The sequence below is a fragment of the Corticium candelabrum genome, chromosome 14, assembly GCF_963422355.1.
Source record: "Corticium candelabrum chromosome 14, ooCorCand1.1, whole genome shotgun sequence".
NCBI classification, from domain to species: domain Eukaryota; kingdom Metazoa; phylum Porifera; class Homoscleromorpha; order Homosclerophorida; family Plakinidae; genus Corticium; species Corticium candelabrum.
The window spans coordinates 3,450,990-3,469,886 of NC_085098.1; the positions used below are offsets into that span (position 1 = coordinate 3,450,990).

The following is an 18,897-nucleotide window of genomic DNA, read 5'->3' on the forward strand; positions in this document are numbered from 1 at the left end:
GACCTTATCTAGGCAGGCGGTGCATGTAACGATTGCGTACAAAGAAACCATTTTGCGCATTTATTACATACTTAGACTCTGACCTCTTGTCATTCAATTTGGTATAATACATATCCCAGTCAGATCAACAATCCAGAGCCATATAGAGAGAGAGTCTATATATGGCTTTGCAACAATCAATAGCCTCGGTATTCCAGACTGCTTTCTGCACGTGATGGGAGGGGAGAGTGGGAGGAGAGAAGAAAGCAGTCTGGGGACAGTTCTATTGTAAGTGACTTCGGAAATAGGCGGTTTTCATCTTAATCGATAATTATCCACATTCATTAGGAACAGTAACAAGCACCAGATGGCTTGTGGGATATTGCCAGAAGCTGTTCGCTGCCAGCCGACTACAAACAAACGGGAGAACGTAGAAAATGAGTGACTTTACTGAATCCAGTAGCGAGAAGGCAAAGACGTCGCGACCTCGTACTAAAATCGCTTAGCAAGCAGTTGATTGGTCTTCAAGGCTTCAAGTCGGAACAGCCGCTGCAATGGCTTGATCGTCCGGTAACGTCTGACAAGCATTCGCTGAGTTATCATGTCATCAGGAGCGAAACTCGTAGCGCGTTGCATTTGTGTTAGCTGCACGCCACTGTGCTATTACAGTCGTTTCAACATTTTGAAAAGAGGGGGAAAGGCAAAAAGCAACCAGAAGAGGTCGCGTAACTCTTCTGTCCTTTTAGAAGACAGTAAGAGGTAAGAAACGCACCTCATATCTGTGTACGTATGTTTATTTATAGTAGTATTGTATAAGTGTAGTTTATCTTACGATGGGCGAGCTATATGGCTTTATAACCCCGTTCTGAGTGCTGGTAAAGCCATATTGCCCACTAATCATAGGATAAGGTATTGATAACATGGTCACGTGACATGTAAGTATAAATGAGAGCAAGAGGATAAGCAGAAGTAACTTATTGCATACTTGCTGTGCAATACGCCATATACACCACCTCAATACGTGCTCGTGACTGGTCGCACGTCACGTGACCATGGTATAACATCCAATAATCATTCTAAGGGATACTTTAGAATATGTCACGTGATCTTTAGACATTGTGATTAGTCAATATGGGGTGTTCTATACATGATAGAAATGTCTTAGTAGGTTCAAAACTGCCACCATACCAAATTCACAAATCGCATTACGTCTAAACGGCACATGATATATTTCTAAATATTTTAGAGCATGGTTGTAATGGAGTCCATGTATTTTATTGACACCTCAACCTCTCAGGCTTATCATCTAGATAATTGGATCTCGTTTGTGGTTCTGTCAGTTAGCTCATTGATAAGCCTTGAAGGCATTGGATCAATAACAATGTACATGGATTTCCACAACTCATGCTATAACTATTACATGGTATAGTATACTGTAGCTATTCGCCCATGCCGAAATAATGCCCATGTCCATATATATGCCCATATGCGACAGTTCAGAACTTTCAGCCCGAAAAATGCCCATGCACAACTATACGCCCATGCCCAAGTATAAGCCCAGGATAAAACAAATTGTGGTCCGCAGAACATTCATCTTCGTCTCTGTGCGTTTGATGAGCTGGTGTCAGTGATGAGTAAAAGTGCTTACCGCTAGACTCATATCTTCATTGCAATTACCAATCCTGATGCTTTTGACAGGCTTCAGGCCGACCACTCTGGTTTGCGTGTGTAGTGTAGTTTCTGTGTGTATGCTGATGCTGTACGGATACCAGTACCTTTGATCTTGCAAATGGATAATTGTAAGCATTTGTGGTATTTCTGTCATCAAGTGTTTAGATGATGACTGGCCAAACGACAGCATTTTGCAACCATGTATATGCTTGGGACCAAAATGACGCCCATGCCCTAGTATACGCTCAGAAAAAAGCTTTTCTTTTCTATACGCCCAGGACGTTATATTACGGGCGAATACGGTAGTATAGTAGAGTATATTACAATGCAGTACAATACAGTATGCTATAGTATGGTATGGTATGGTACAGTACGGTACTGTATAATCAAGACACTACTTTCCTTGTAATGGCTAGAAACATTTGTAGTGACTACGTCGTCCTATGTAGAAGGTTAGTTCAATAATTGCTATCAGTATGTCAGTCATTTGAGCAGATCAAAGAAAGAACTATAGTGATCACAATTCACAATACCATGTCAGTGGAGTATATATTTAACTTACTTGCTGACTCTCAAGCAGTCGTTCTGCTCTGGTCTCCACTACAATGCATTCTTTGTTGTTATACAAAGAAACAACACTGGACTCAATGTTGTATGTAATATCAGGCAGTATGCAAAAGGTGAAGAGCATACCTAGTTGTCTTCGGTTTGCTTTTGCAGCATTTGGTGTCAGAATGCAGGCATTCATTTCTGATTCTTGTTTCATTTTTACTGATGGAACTGTAAGTGTCAGAACAAGTTTCCTTTAAATATTACTATTGCTGGTGGCAAAAGAGTTTACCTTGTTGAGCTTTGTCTTTGTGTGTTTCATTTTCTGCTTTTCTTTTGTAGAGTCTGCACACATTTAGGTATTTGTCAAAACAAAACTGACACCATTTTGTCTTTAACAAAGTAAATATGTACAATGTGTGTGCTTACTTGTTGCATCAGCATGCGCATGTGTTTGCTCACATTTATTGGTATATGCACACAGTTTGTATACATAATGCCACTAGGTCTTACCATTGACTACTGCAACTGTTTCTCCATTTTCCCATACTGTAACTAATTGTTTCAACAATTCTAATCGCTTGGTAAAGGTTAGTCCAGAGTCTTCTGAAGCTAGGGTAGATAATTTATTTGTGACTCTTGAAACAAGTTTAAATTTCTGAAACTGAACCAGAGCATACTGCAGGCAATGTTGTTGAAGTTCTAGCCATGTAATACAAACCTGAGGGAGTGGTTGTGCTAAGTTATGTGTTTCAGGCAATGGACTAGTAACAAGAGACACAGTCGACTGATTGCTGGCAAATCCTTTGAAAAGACTTTGTGCATTGACTTGAAGTAAGGCACTGCATATAATGCTTGCTTGCTTCATCAGAGGTTGAATGAAATGCAGTGGGCACTTTCAAAACTGAAAGACTTGCATCATGATCTCGTTCTGACCGTAGTACTCTCAGAATTACAAAGAACTTCTCAGTGAATGTTTCCATGGAGGAAAAGCAGGGAATGACAGCAGGGAATGACAGATTTTAATTTGGCATTTAGTGATTCAAGAAGTTGCCTGTGCTGTCTTTCATACCAATTGTACATTGCTTATGAATGGGATGCCACTGCTTGTTGAAGTAGTCGATTACAGCTGCAGGAGCATAGGTTTTGAAACGAGAATACAATTATGTATATTTTAATTCATTTGTGGCATATGCCATTTGCTGGAGAAGCTCCAAACACATGGTTCTCTGACCTGATGTCATGCCCATTTTTTCACAAGAAATCTCTTGTCGAAATGACCTGAGAGTGTGGTAGAGGCAAATCAAAAGGTCAGCATTCGGAAAATTTGATGCTAGTATGTGTCACGTTCAGTCATGTCCTTGTCTGCCATCAAAACCTACACGTGACCACCCCAAATGCACATTAACAACACATTCTACAGCATTTAAAACCCACATAATAACCTACCATATTGCTCTGTCAGTTCCTTGACGGTAACTTCTAAGTTGTTACAGGTACTGCCACTTTTCATTAGTGTAGATAAATTGCTCAGGTCCTTTCAAAGAACCACTTGGCCTGTTTCATTTGACAGTTTATCTTGAACCATCTTCTTGTTTGCTTGTAATGACAGTAACTTTTGCGCTTCTTGCTTGCCATCATTGGAAAGCTTTCTCTGTCGTAGTGGTTGTCTGAAGAGTTCCTATGAAAACAAGGTGCCGTTTATTGTCTTTAAAGTACTACAGCCAAGTGCAATGCAATATGCCATGCCTTTTAACTAATGAATGCAAGGATGACAGTAATTCTTACTTTGCTAATGTCATGATTATGCTGCAGGTTTATACCTTTGATGGTCAATTTCTGTCCATCTGTTGATGCTACAATTCTCACAAAACATGAGCATTCCATTTGAAAGGTTCTGCAATGTCGTGAAGTTGTGCATATAAAGGTGTTGAATAGCTATTTCGACAAACAAATAAGACTTACGAGTGATTAGGGCGTTTTCCTGTACCCCGTGACTGGAAATGATTCCACCATGAATACAGTTATACTGTAATTCTGAAAACCTTAAGTCTGAACTGAAGTTCGTTTTAGTTGCTCGCTTCTTGGCAGATTCTAGTGACCCGGATCTCCTAATATAAAGTTGTACAAATGTTGCTCTCTCATAACTAGAAATGCAGTGCTTTAGCTCTTCAAAGGAGGAAAATTCTTGTCCAGTTGTGAGCTGTGGAACTGTTACAGAAGAGATATCCAAGTGAGTAGTAGACAGACTTATTTCATTGCTATTCTCTGTACCTTCGTCACATGGTGCATTTTTGTGACCAAAACTGTCTTTTTCAGTTTTGCAGTCTTTCTGCTTCAGGCTATGTCTAAGTTTGCTTGCTTGATGTTGATATGAAATATGTTTGCTAAAGGACGATGCCATGGGTACAAGTGCAGACTTATCAATGATGTTTGTCACGTCAATAGTCTGAGTGGATATCCAACACGCTAGCACCTTGCTTAGGTAAGGTGAATATTTACTTGCTTGCCAAAATAGAGTCAAATTTGACTTTACATCATTCAGAGCCATGTGGGGTGAGCATATACATTCCCAGACATTTGTTGGGGTGAATGCAGAAATTGCAACAAATGTAAACGCTATTATTCCACATGCCGATGAACACTTTTGAACAGGAAAGTTCAAACAATTTCGAGGACAGACGTGTTCACCATTGGGGCCAAACATCGGCTTATGCATTGCAATCGTGTGACAGAACATTTTCATTTGCTTGCTAAGAACCCTCTTCAGTTCTAAAGAAACCTGCTGTGTTTCGACTGACAGATTGATGGGAATAGGAAAACCTAAGGGATCACAGTAGTAGGTAGTTCAGCACAGACATCTGTTACAGCTACCACCCAGTGATTTCCTCTTAGCAACTTGTTGGAAGCCATGGTGGTCTGAAGTAATTGATTTACTGAAACGTTTAAGATCAAGAATGCAAGATGTACGTTTTCCTTGCCTTCTGCAGCTGCTAAAACAACTTCGTGCAATCGTGTTTTGTTACACTCAGAGAGAACTACGCACAGACAGTCTCTTGAACGTTGATTTAAGACATCAGACAAGTTTTGCAGAATGTCCTCTGTTAGCCAACGATTGCAAGTCAACATGGAAATTTGATGACTGCTTAAGTTACCACATGTCATTATGGCAGATGCTGGTTGGTTCCACAACATGGTCTTGAATAGCTGGAAACTTTGGTTGTCGAGTGGTATCACATCCAAGAAGTCAGGAATGGTGAAATTTGTAGAAAATCAGTTTTTCTCAAGAGTGACGTAAGAAACAATTAAATAGAGAAACATTAAAGAACATGTTACCCCTAGTGCAGAATTAGGTAGACATCTTTGCAATGGAATTATGTTGCTAACAGGGCTACTGTTCTCATGGTAATGTTGACAGTTGTGGCACATTGATATTCTATTAATGTCAGTTGCTGGTACATCCAAGTATAAGAATAATTAATTAAAAACTTTACTGCAGTTTGGAGCAGTGCCAATTACCATTAAACTTAGCACCATATAGTTGCCTAATGAACTGTTTAGATGGCCATGTGTGGCTTGCTCAGCTGACAGGTTATGAAGTGTTGGCATGCAACCCTAATCCTGAAGTAATATCAATTATGAAAAGTTTTCTATTGCACTATTTCTGAATTGCATAATTGTATGGTAGAGAAGCAAAACTGATAAACTAGTTTCGGAATCTAGAAAGTTGTGACATGATTTTAATATTGATTGATTTAATTGAAAGATTTGAATGTGTGTGATTGCATATGATCTGTCTGATAGTAGTTTGCTTCATTTATATGACTACTCAACTTTACTCCTAGGACCATACTTTACTCATGCTGAAAGGAATTTTTTGTGGTAAGCTGATTATTCTGTTCAAAGAGGGAATTGAGTCGCAATGTATGAGGAACTAATTCACAGTTCGGAAATCAATCATCAATGAGTGCTTCTTTAGAGGCTTCCCTAGAAGCAGTTGAATTAGGACAAGAGGAAGATATATTTATTGTCAATTCTGTATCTTCATTAAGCGAGAAAGAGGTGACTACTTTATACTTGAAGACAAGCTCCAATGCCCGGCTTTGCCCGGGTAATAGTTTAATCACACAAATTATTGATTTGCAGACACTGTTTGCTATTAATGACAGACAGACAGGACAGACAGACAGACAGACAGACAGGTCGCCTTTATAGGTAGAGATTATAGCAGAAAGTATCTAAAAATGCGTTTGCTGGTTGGAGAGGCAGAGGGGGTGTAGCCAGGTCACGTACAGTTTTTATAGAGATCTTTGTAGATTTCCAAACTCTCTGCTGTATAGTGTTGGTTATCATCCCTGTGCAAAAAAGTGCCAATCACAGCACAAACCAATTACACTAACTTATGCCCTTGTCAGCGCAACCCAAGCCAGACCACGTGGAAGTCAGGGCATATACCGGCTCAAAAAATTGGTTGAGACATGCTCAACCTGGAGCCCCCAGCTCTGGTGGTATCTTCCGCTGCACGTGCTGCAGCAGTTCTGTTGCAGTCGGCGGCCAATCGTTCTTGTCTGGCTACAGCGCGTTCCTCTACGCGAGTTCTAGCAGTGGTGTCGCGATTAATCTGAACGAAGTGGCTAGAGTGCCGGTACCGGTTCCGGAAGCGGAGGACTTGGAGTGCCGGTAATTTGCACGTGACCGATGATGTCATGCTCATGAGTAGCAACGAATGGCCGGAAGTCCGACTGATTCCGCATTCTTTTCTGTTGGGAAAAGATTCAAGTCATTCGCCGACCTACAAGAGCGATTGTCAGCGTATGAGTCATCAACATACACAAAATTATGGCGAAGAGACTCGAGAAGTGTTGAGGCTGCCCGGAAGCGAATCAATCGTCCCCTTTCTGAAGCAATCACATACTACGAGGTGACGTATAGCTGCATTCATGGAGGCAAAAAATTCGCTGCCCGTGGTGAAGGAAAGCGGTCTACATCGTAAGTGCAGCTTGTGCGTTAGCAATTGTTTAGGAATCCAAGGACCTACACTTTTCCATGGTGATGGCTCAAATTGTGGCCCCCGGCTAAAATACTGTACATACAGTAGTCTCAGATAAAAAGAACAAATGTAAAAGAAACAGTAATTAACTACGCTTGGCAAATACTGTTATTATATATATATATATATATAGTTGATCAGTGAAACCTTTGATGTAGTGTTACATCTGCACAGTACTGTACTACACTATTGAAAATACATAAATATACCCAGTATACATCATTGCTGCTTTACCGTCTTCATTCTTTCTTCACACTTTCTAAAGACAAAAATGTCTTTCAATGAAGCATGTTCAAAATACAGCAAGGCACGGGCTGGGTAAAAATGCTAAGATTCTCTCTCATCTATTAGTTTGTATCAGGGTGGCAGTGTAGATGCATTTGGATAGTCTATATTCTACAATTCTTAAGCAAATTTGAAAATTACCACATTTAATATCAACTAGTCAACAGTAAAATTAATATCAACAATTGTTGGGGTACAATTTCAGACCTTTGGTTGATTTGTTTTGTAAAATTTAACCGGTAACCTGAAACATATTTCTATATCATATTACATATAATTTTTTGTAATTTTATACAACCACAATTCCTACATTTAAAACACGCCTAAAATTTTGTCATGCTCTTACTTCTGTACCGAAGTGCAAAGAAACGTTACTTGTGAGTGTTGCCTGACTTGAGTGCAGTATGCAAGCCATAAAAGAGCAACAGGATTTCCCTAAGATGTAGGCTTTACGATCAATTCCATAACAAACCATAATTAAATATTCCTTGTACATACAGTACTAAAATAAACTTCAAAGGATAAGCAAACACACCAAACTGCACATAAGCTTAATTAATTGATACCAGAATTTTTGCTAATGCAAATTTCTCAACTTTAGTATTTGCACTCAACACAGTTTTTCATTTTATTTTCCAATTACATTTTCATTGTGTTTTGTATTTTTTCTTTGTGCTTTCCATCAACAGGACTTTTAGGAAAGACTGCCCATTTGAATTGTCCCTAAGAGCTTCTGAAGATGGTCAATCACTAGTTGTGCGAAGATTTAAAGAGAGCCATAATCATGAAATATCAAGAGTAAGAATAATTAATTCATCTTGTACATGTACATGTACTGTACCAACACATACCGTATTATCTCTAACATAAACGTCCTTAATTTTTCAAAGGGCCTGATAGATGTGACTTTATTAGAGACCAGACTGTGCCTTATGTAATTTCAATGTTGTTTAACTCAACATGCTTACATTAGCAATACAATTTAGCTATCATTTATTACCATCCAATACATTACGTTTGACTACTGGTAATAGGTACTTTGCGAGATGCGTGCTTTTATTGGAGACTGTGCCTTCATTCTTTGTATGAGGTCCCGTAGCGTGCTTTTATTGGAGACGTAACTGTATTGGAGACCTGTGTTTATGTTAGAGACAATACGGTATTCACCAATATGGTAGCTGCATTAATACTAAATAGTATTATTTGAATATTATAAACCTGTACAGGAACTATTGAAACAACTGCCTAGTCAGAGAAAGCTACCATTAGAAGCAAAGGAAGAAGCTGAAAAGCTAATAGAACTAAAAGCAAATAAAAAATGATTCAGAACAAGCTGGCAGAAATGACAGGAAATGTAGTGCTGCTAAAAGACTTGAGCAATATCAGTACTGGTATGAGAGCAGGAAAGACAAGAAACAATTTAAATACAGCTGTAAAGCTACTGACAGACAAATACGGTACATGGCTGTTATGAACAGCTCTCCTTGAAGTTGCATTTTTTGTACGTTGTGGTGTTTTGCTTGTAGGAGCTATTGTGAATGTTGTCTTCAGTGACAATAACATGTTGCAAGGCATCTTCTTTCAGGATGAGAAGATGAAGCAGGCGTTTTCAGCATACCCGGAACTACTATGTATTGATGCGACTTACAAGCTGCTGGAATTGAGATTTCCTCTCTATATCATGCTTATAGAAGATGGCAATGGCCATTCTGAAGTGGCTGCTGCATTCTTGTTATTAGAAGAATCCAAGGCATCAATTACATGTGTAGCAAATATTTTCAAAGAAAACAATCCTGAATGGTCGTCTGTAAGAGTGATAATGGCTGATAAAGACATGACAGAGAGAGATGTTCTTGCTGCCAGTTTCCCTTCTGCTGCTATTTTGATATGCTTATACCACACGTTGCGATCGTTTCGAAGAGAGATAACGAAAGAGAAGATGGGCATTACCTCTGGCCAGCAAAGCACATGCCTTGAAATGGTATAGCAAATGGCCTATGCTCCAAGTGAAAAAAAGTACCTGGATCTGTATAGGCAGTTTCAAAATTGTGCTCCTCCGATTGTGTTGAAGTATTTTGATAATCAGTGGCACCCTATTAGGAAGCAGTGGACGATGGGAATGAAGTATAGCACAGGGAATTTCCTCAGCAACACCAACAATAGATTGGAGTCCCTGAATGCAAAGTTAAAATCAGTAATTTCCCGGTACTCATCACTAGAAACATTTGTTGACAAGTTCTTTCTTATTTTACGAGTGCTTCGATCAGAACGAGACTATCAAGCAAGCCTGTCTACTCTCAAAGTCCCTGTAACATACCATTCTATCACTGATGCAGCATTGATTAACTATATGAAGTATCTTACACCTTATGCCTACAGATTTGTTGCCAAACAGATGGATATGAAGACAAAGGTACAGCTCGCAAATGATGGCAACCAACATTACCATGTTGCATACAACGATAGTTCAATAGTAGTCATCCCTGCAACATGCCAGTGCATGACTTGGCAGTCAATGAGGCTGCCTTGTCGTCACATACTGGCATCTCGATCTGATCTTGGATTGAACATGTTCACTGAAGAACTTTGTGACAGAAGATGGTCTTTAGATTACTACAAATCTAACCACAGAGCATTTTCACCTATTGCTCATCAAAGCCCGTCTACAGCAACCATCGTTAGCTTTGAAACACCATCAAGAAAAGTACACTCTCAGGTGCGTTGTCAAAGTGATTCTCAACTGTTACATAACTTAGCACGTGTCCGTGTTGTAGTTTGAAAAATTCCGTCAGGCTTCAAAGATTGCTACCAAACTTGCTAGTTTAGCTTCAGAAGCATCAGGAGTCAATTTCACCAGCAGATTGAATGTAATGAAAGAGTTGGTTTCTGCTTGGGAAAATGGACAAGAAGTGGAACTGATCAGTGGTAAGAGTCTGCTAGCGTCCATGCATATATGCAAACATATCGTTAACATCATACAGCCATATTAATTCTTTTGTGCCAATAGATTCAACTGAAGGAGAGAAACATGATGAGGTCTTACAACTACTGCTTAATCTTGACAAACCTTTGACAGGTAATTGTCTGTCAGCATCTACGGATACCTGTGTATCTACATTCTTACATACCTACCTACCTACCTACATACTCTTGTTGGAGATACATGTATGGGTTAGGGGCACCAGCTCCTCAAAATCACTAGGGGATCGAACCTGAGTACTTCCGCTGACCTCTGCCTGAGTTGTTTTTAAGCAGACCTCCATGTATATTCCTAGGTGTGCACGCTGACTAACTGAAGTATTACTACATGTAGGAAAGATGCACTTACAGTTCCTCAATATGACCCAAGTCAATCCGCATGATGTCCATGCAAAGTCAATCATCGACCTTCATAATACTTGCCATTAGCTTGATTGACTGACTGACAAAAACAAATCATTACACACAAGCTTTTGTTGCATACAAAACACTAAAGTTAAGAATATTATACACAAGCTTTTGTTACATACAAAACACTAAAGTTAAAAATATTATCCATGACAGTTCTAGTCAGTACAATCACAGCAAACTGACTGACTGACTGACTGACGATAATTTATTAGACACAAACTTCTACGTACAGAACACTAAAAGTTCAAGTCAGTAGAAGCACGGTCTCAGCGCTGATGGACTCACTGATCGAATTGATGAGAGACTACTAGTACATTTTATTAATTCTTTTGTGCCAATAGATTCAACTGAAGGAGAGAAACATGATGAGAACTTACACCTACTGCTTAATCTTGATAAACCCTTGACAAGTAATTGTCTAACAGATTTTACACATACCTGTGTATCTACCTACCTACCTACCTACCTACCTACCTACCTACCTACCTACCTACCTACCTACCTACCTACCTACCTACCTACCTACCTACCTACCTACCTACCTACCTACCTACCTACCTACACCTACCTACCTACCTACATCACAGTGGTTCACTGGTTTCAGTGGAGACACTTTTATGTAGTGGCTGCATGCTCTCTATGGGAAGCAAGGCCTGAATTAGAGATGTGTGTAGGACAATGAAGCCTGAGAATATTACCAACAGACGATATTGTAAAATATTGTACAACACTAATACATACATTTTTTCTTTGTATTCTAGGAGTCTGTGCGACTCCACCAAAAACGTACAAAATTTACAACAAATCACTCTACTCACAAAACACTATGAAATCTAATCATGGTGTTACAGACTCAACCAATGGTACCCAAAACTTATAAAATGATTCTGTTTCTTTGCGTCTAAACCAACAGTGTCTTATACACGCAGACATACATACATTTATACATACATGCATGCATGCATGCGTATACACTTATACCATGGTCACAAGACGTGCGACCAGTCACAAGTGCTTATTTAGATGGAGTATACGAAATATTGTACGGTAAGTGTGCAAGAAGTTCCGGTTAATATTGCACTCTCACTTATCATATACACATCACATAACCATGGTATAAATTACTTATTATATGATTAGCATGCTATATGGCTTTAGTAGCAGCAGGGTTTTAGACATTGATAACCATGCCCCTCATGCTTTAAAAAGTCATATAGCATGCTAATTACACAATAACCTATGCATACATACCATATTTCCTTGAATAATAAACTGTACTCAAATATAACTGAAGGATCTGATCAGTTTGAAATGATAGTAACCATGTTTGAACAGTAACCCATGCCTTGGAGCCAAAGACTGGTATCCAACATTGTTCACACTCATTGTTTAGTTTGCCATTTGACAAGAACTGTCCACGAAGAGAAAAAGAGATCTTAAAAATTGAATATTGTGAAGGAAGGTAGAGCATCATCTCTGAACAACGTGTGGCAACAAAATACAAAATCGACAAACAGAACCTTCGTCAGTGGATAAAAAGAAATTCGAATGAATCTACATAAAAATGAAAACAAATGAGTGGAAAAGGCATAATACCAGATGTTGAAAAATAGTAAACCTGTGCTGAATAGTCACCCATGGAGCTAATTAAGTTGAAATAATAGTAACCCACATGTTAATATTTGAGGAAATATGGCACATACATGCATGAACACACACACACACACACACACACACACACACACACACACACACACACACACACACACACACACACACACACACACACACACACACACACACACACAACATATATACACATATATACATATATATATATATATATATATATATATATATATATATATATATATATATATATATATATATATATATATATATATATATATATACATACATATACATACATATACATACATATACATACATATACATACATATACATACATATACATACATATACATACATATATATACATATATATACATATACACACACACACACACATATATATATATATATATATATATATATATATATATATATATATATATATACCCTTTACACGTATGCATACTTGTATACTGTGCAGACACACATACTGCACACATACCTACATGTATGCATTAACATATTACCTCTCTTGACACAGACAACAAACCACATTATTGTAAGAAAAACTAGGCTAATATGTTCCATACAATTATGTGTGTTGCAGCAGAGATCATTCAGTAAAGTCAGACAAAACAAACTTTGCAAAGAATAAAGCAGTATGTGTGCCTACTGAAAATATCATTGTTCAGGGTAAGTTCTCAAAACACTTCTCTTATTGTTGAATGCTAAGTAACATTCATGCTGTTTAATACATTGTGTCCGCTGATGAATAGTTTTCTATATTGACAGAGCCAAGAAGTGTTACAGTTAGTGAATCACAACCACTCTCTCATCCATCAGAAACTCTCTCATCCGAAGCAACTACCTCTAACTATGACAAACGAAATTTACAAAATCTCCAAAGTGAGTTTTAACCAGAGGCATTAAATGCATTGATTAGAATACTCTACTTACTTACAACCTCATTCAATTTAAGTGATCAGCATATCTGATAGTAGACTCTGTACCTAACAGTTTCACAAGCAACTAAATGCAAGCACCATGCCAGCTAGTTCTACACTAAATTTTTAGGCACAACAATCAGCATATCAACTGACTGTATATGGAACTACCTACAGAGTAACTATTTAATCAAAAAATAGAATTAAATGACATGTTAGAAAAGATGATTAATTTTGGTGGTGGATGTGCAATGCCGACTTGACTTGTTAATTAAGCATTGCTAGTGTGGAGTTTTCAGTATCAGTGAAACTTGCATGCTTGAATTATGAAAAAAGGACTCAAAACCTGGGATACCTGCTAGCTTTGCCTGCATAATTAGATGTCCAAGGAGAATATTATATTCCTAGTTGCCTTCACGCTACTGTTGAATTTGGCAATGCAATGAATTTGATCGTACTGTTCCTTACACAATGTACAGTACTCACAGAACAAATACCCTTACTCACTGTAACAATGTTACTGAGTGACTATTCTGCACATACCCCTGATGCACATAATCACTGAAATACTGTAATATCACTGCTAAGGATGAAAGGAAATCAACTGATACTGCTTCTAGGTATTTTAATGCCTCCTATTCTTCGAAAACGTGGCCATCCAAAAGGCCATGAATTGACTGTGATTGGTTTACCGGCTAAGAAGAAAGGAAAGTCAGGAAAAGTACAACCATTCATTAAATTACACATATCATTGAAAGAAAGAGGTATTCACATGTCCATTTACTTGCTTATAATTAAGGCCTTGTTCACGAGGTGCTTTTGCATACTTTGCAGTCATGTTAGCATGGTTTGTTGATGACAATATAGCAGCTGCTGCACTACAAAATCCCAAGACGCTGATCAATGAATCAGACATCGAAGTTCAGCAAGAAAACATCTCTAATGCAGTCCTTGATGACAATGTTGACTTGCACATAATTCGAAAGTTTTTCACCGATGATGCCTGGCTACTACTTACAGATGTTGTCAAGCAGAAACGTAAACATTGCAGTTATGTTTGCCAAGTTTGCTTTCACAACTTGGATGAGGAAGCATCAATTTTGTGTGACCATTGCCTCTTGTGGTCCCACATGAGTTGTATTGGTCTTAAAGAAAGACCCAAATCAAAGTGGTGGTTTTGCCGAAGCTGTCACAAGACTAGCAAATAAGATAAACTGGCTGTAGAGGCTACCGTTGCTATGTAAATTAGACACATGTGTGTATTATGTGCAAGCTATGCAGTGTTGTTTGACTTTATATTAAGAGCAAGATCTGGCAGAGCAGATGACAGAATCATGTAATGCTATTTTACCAGTATCTTTTTACTCTCATCAAACCACAGTGACATAAGAACTAAAATGATAATCTACCTACCTATGTATGCACCTGCCTACCTACCTACCTACCTACCTAACTATATACCATATAACCGGTTATTACTGCAATTTGAGAATCTAGACAAAAGTTTTAGCTGCGAATTAAATTTCTGCATTCCAACCAGGAAGACAGTTACTGGTACACATATGTACACATGCATATACATGTGTCGCAACATGACTCCTGGGACTCGAAGATAAACATAAATATTTGCAAATTCTATTTGTGCACTCCATGAATCTGATTTCTTGGCAGAATTCGCAGAAATAACCGGTTATACAGCACATGCATATAGGATACCTAACTAACTACAAATCTCTAAAGTAAAGTTCAACAACTACATAGCAATCAATTATTAACTAGCTAATCAAGCCAATATATTTAGCTTAGACAGTCAACACAGTCACTAATTAATTAATTGATTAATTAGTACATCTATTACTACAATCACAGTCATACAACACAGCTTCCAACTCTGTCGCACCATGTGAAATACATTCCAAAACTTGTTCTTTGTATCCAAATTACGTGAGACTCGGCTTCGGTAGTCACGCAATGAACACTTCAAAACTAGGTGCTCCTTCTATTGAAAACGACTAGACTAGCTATGTATGTTCAAGAACGCGTGCACATACACTCCATCACCGCATCCATAACATAATACGATAATGTGACAATGAACTCAGTACGCACGTTAGCAGGAATCCGGGAGTATGGATCACGTGCAAATTACCGACACTGTAATGTTTGGTCAGTAACCGTTTACTGTCACTAATTAGCCGTGGTGTAAGTGCTTTTACCGTTTAGTTCATTATTTGACGTCTTTAGAATTATCGGCAGTGTGAACCATCTTCTAGAGACATCGTCACTTCTCTCCGCTGCAGAAAGTGCATACCGTCTGATTCGGTGGAGATACGGTCCGATGTCCCGTTGAATGTCGTCAGGAAGACAAATGAAGTCACGTGCAGTTAGTTAGTAATCGGTTCCCCGTCTAGATCTAGACGAAGTCACGGCTCATCTGATCTTGCCCTTTTCGACGTCGTCGGCAAGAAACGACACAATCGGCGCCTACCGTCCGACGTCAGCAACGGGCAGTCTAAATTCGGTGGAGATACGATGCGCCGTTCCAGAGATATTCGCGCGCGAGCGGAAGCGAGTGCGATCGACAGGAAATCGCGTCGTCAAGAAGACGACCACAGTCTCACTTTCGACCCGAATGGATTCGGCGTGCGCGAGCTAAATTCGGCTGAGATCAGACTCGCTGTTTTTGAGAAACGCTCTTACAGACGGACACACAGACAGACAGACACCTCGCCTCTATATAAATATAGATTAGAGGTTGCTTTATATAGTGTCTGTGTAAAGCATATGGTAGTTTGCTTTGAGACCTGTTGCTGGTTTTTAGAAGTATGTTCTGTATCTACGTTGAAGATGTATTACAATAAATGACAGAGGGCACAGAATGGTGTGAATTAGAGTATTTATTCCAAGTCATCAGTATTGTTGGCACCAACTGGATGTGTAAACCCTTATATCTACCAGATATGTGTGCGTGCATGTTTCTGTGAAGTTCATGTCAAGTGTATGTATGCAAGGTTCAGTACGACAAACAATGTCTTCTTTCTAGCATCAATCAAATTTACCTGTGAGGCGATGGATTTGGCTTCGTGTATTGCTAGGAACTCTCTAATTCTCTAATTCCATCTACATCAAAAAATACACCAAACAAGAATCCAGCAGCCTGGACTTCATCTTTACAGTCACAGTCTTGATTGATCTTTCCGGCTAGTCTTCTGCACACAGACTCATTGGGCATCACAGTATTGGTGTGGGGGTTGCTGAAAAGAGTGCTTCTGGGGACAGTGATGACCCGAGCAGCCAGCCCCTCCCCCTTTTGACTTCCGTTGGCAGGGATCGAGTTGCGCGACACTAGATGACCTGACCCTGCTCTGGACTCAACACTAGGAAACTTCAGTCTACCGCATTCCTGCCTGGTCGGCTCTCTGATAGACCTACGAGTGTGAAGAAGAGATGACCTCCTGACGTTATCGTTATCGGAACCGCCCACTATGTAGTATATGCACTGTACCGCTTCAGTCAATAATTGTCTAACCTGCCCTTGATTAACCCGCTCACATCTGTCTAAAGGCTCCGCCTCGGGTTACAAACAATCCCGGAAGTATGACAGTGCGTAAAGGGTCTAAAATAGGGACATCTTAGTATCACGTGACACAAATTTAGCATGTGCGGGATACAAATTGATCACAACACTACAGTACCTAGAAATTTTGAGCGTCTAAAGTCATACACAGTTGTCTACGTTTTTCTAGACAGTCGTGTACACCGCAGTGCAGTCTGGTCTACACTGGATCGAATCCGTCAGGAAATGTCGACTCTAGTGTGTACACGTGAAATGATAAATGACGTAATCGGACAGCCAAGACATGAAGCTTTGGAGCTGAGATGCAAGCTAGTGCGACTGTTTATGCTTTTATAAATATTCTTTATTTCTGTAGATGTTTTTACCCACAAATGTTTTAGCAGCACTTGAAATCTTTGCGAGTATTCGAAGGTTTCTAGACACTACAAGTGCATCATAGAAAACAACTAATTTCAAGTTTTTAGCTCTTGTCTGTAAATGCTTAAAAAACAAAGTAAGCAAAGAAAAATATTTACAAACAGAGCAAAACCACAATCGTGTTTGATTCAAACGTCTTTTTACTAAACACGCAACATCAAATATTTATTTTAAAAGAATCTAAAAAATATAAATAATATTTTTTATATTTTAGTAAGATATAATATATAAAATAAAAATATATATTTTATCTCCATAATTTGTTTTTTAATAAAATATTTTAATATTTATTAATAAAATATATAAAATATAATTAATATGTTTTAATATATAAAATAATGTTATATATTTTCTTTTTGTAATTTGTTTTCTATAAAATATTTTAATATTTATTAATAAAATAGTATGTTTTACTATACAAAATAATTTATATATTATATTTTCGTAATTTGTTTTCTATAAAATATTTTAATATTTATTAATAAAATATTTTAATATTATTAATAAAATATAAATACAACTAACATGTTTTAATATATAAAATAATAATGTTATATATTTTATTTCCGTAATTTGTTTTCTATAAAATATTTTAATACTTATTAATAAAATATAAATACGAATAGTATGTTTTACTATGCAAAATAATTTTATAGTATGTTTTACTATACAAAATAATTTTATATATCATATTTTCGTAATTTGTTTATATAAAATATTTTAATATTTATTAATAAAATATAAATACAAATAATATGTTTTAATATATAAAATAATGTTATATAGTATATTATTGTAATTTGTTTTATAAAATATTTTAATATTTATTTTAATAAAATATATAATACATAAATAATAGTATATAAATAATACTGTTATATTTTAATAAGATATATAATATATGTAATAATAATAATAATTATTATTATTAAATATATGTTATATATTTTATCTTCGTAATTTGTTTTTTATAAAATATTTTAATATTTACTACTAAAATTTATAAAATATAAATAATATTGTTACATTTTAATAAGATGTATATTATATATAATAATCATTATTATTATTAGATATGTTATATATTTTATCTTCGTAGTTTGTTTTCTATAAAATATTTTAATATTTATTACTAAATATATAAAATATAAATATTATTGTTATATTTTTAAATGAGATCTAGAATATATAAAATAATATTGTCATATTTTAATAAGATATATAGAATATAAAATGTTATATATTTTATCTTCGTAGTTTGTCTTTTCGAGTCTTCGCTGAGTAACCTGTCTTAGACTGGATTTACACTAGACGATTTGACTCGAGCCAAACTGGCCTGTGCTTTTGTAAACGATGTTGGTTCGAGTCTAGGTGCATTTAGCCGATGCTAAATTAGTCCGAG

The 18,897-nt window shown here is 37.3% G+C and overlaps 2 protein-coding genes and 1 pseudogene across 2 annotated transcripts; 2 read left to right on the forward strand and 1 right to left on the reverse strand.

The window, feature by feature from the left end:
- Window positions 1–2,350: 2,350 nt before the first annotated feature.
- On the reverse strand, window positions 2,351–3,278 carry LOC134189330 (uncharacterized). The gene is made up of 4 exons (XM_062657560.1): window positions 2,921–3,278; window positions 2,713–2,863; window positions 2,492–2,544; window positions 2,351–2,430 (listed from the first exon to the last, which is right to left on the reverse strand). Exons 1-4 carry the CDS (start codon window positions 3,065–3,067, stop codon window positions 2,419–2,421), a joined length of 363 nt encoding a protein of 120 aa, XP_062513544.1. The 5' UTR covers window positions 3,068–3,278; the 3' UTR covers window positions 2,351–2,418.
- A 3,647-nt stretch (window positions 3,279–6,925) lies between these two features.
- LOC134190288 (zinc finger SWIM domain-containing protein 3-like) lies at window positions 6,926–10,377 on the forward strand (annotated as a pseudogene).
- Window positions 10,378–10,404: 27 nt separating this feature from the next.
- On the forward strand, window positions 10,405–14,719 carry LOC134190289 (uncharacterized). The gene is made up of 7 exons (XM_062658742.1): window positions 10,405–10,459; window positions 10,542–10,610; window positions 12,260–12,386; window positions 13,165–13,250; window positions 13,350–13,463; window positions 14,122–14,265; window positions 14,336–14,719. The coding sequence occupies exons 1-7, from the start codon at window positions 10,405–10,407 to the stop codon at window positions 14,707–14,709; spliced, it is 969 nt and encodes a 322-aa protein (XP_062514726.1). The 3' UTR covers window positions 14,710–14,719.
- The last annotated feature ends 4,178 nt before the right edge of the window (window positions 14,720–18,897 follow it).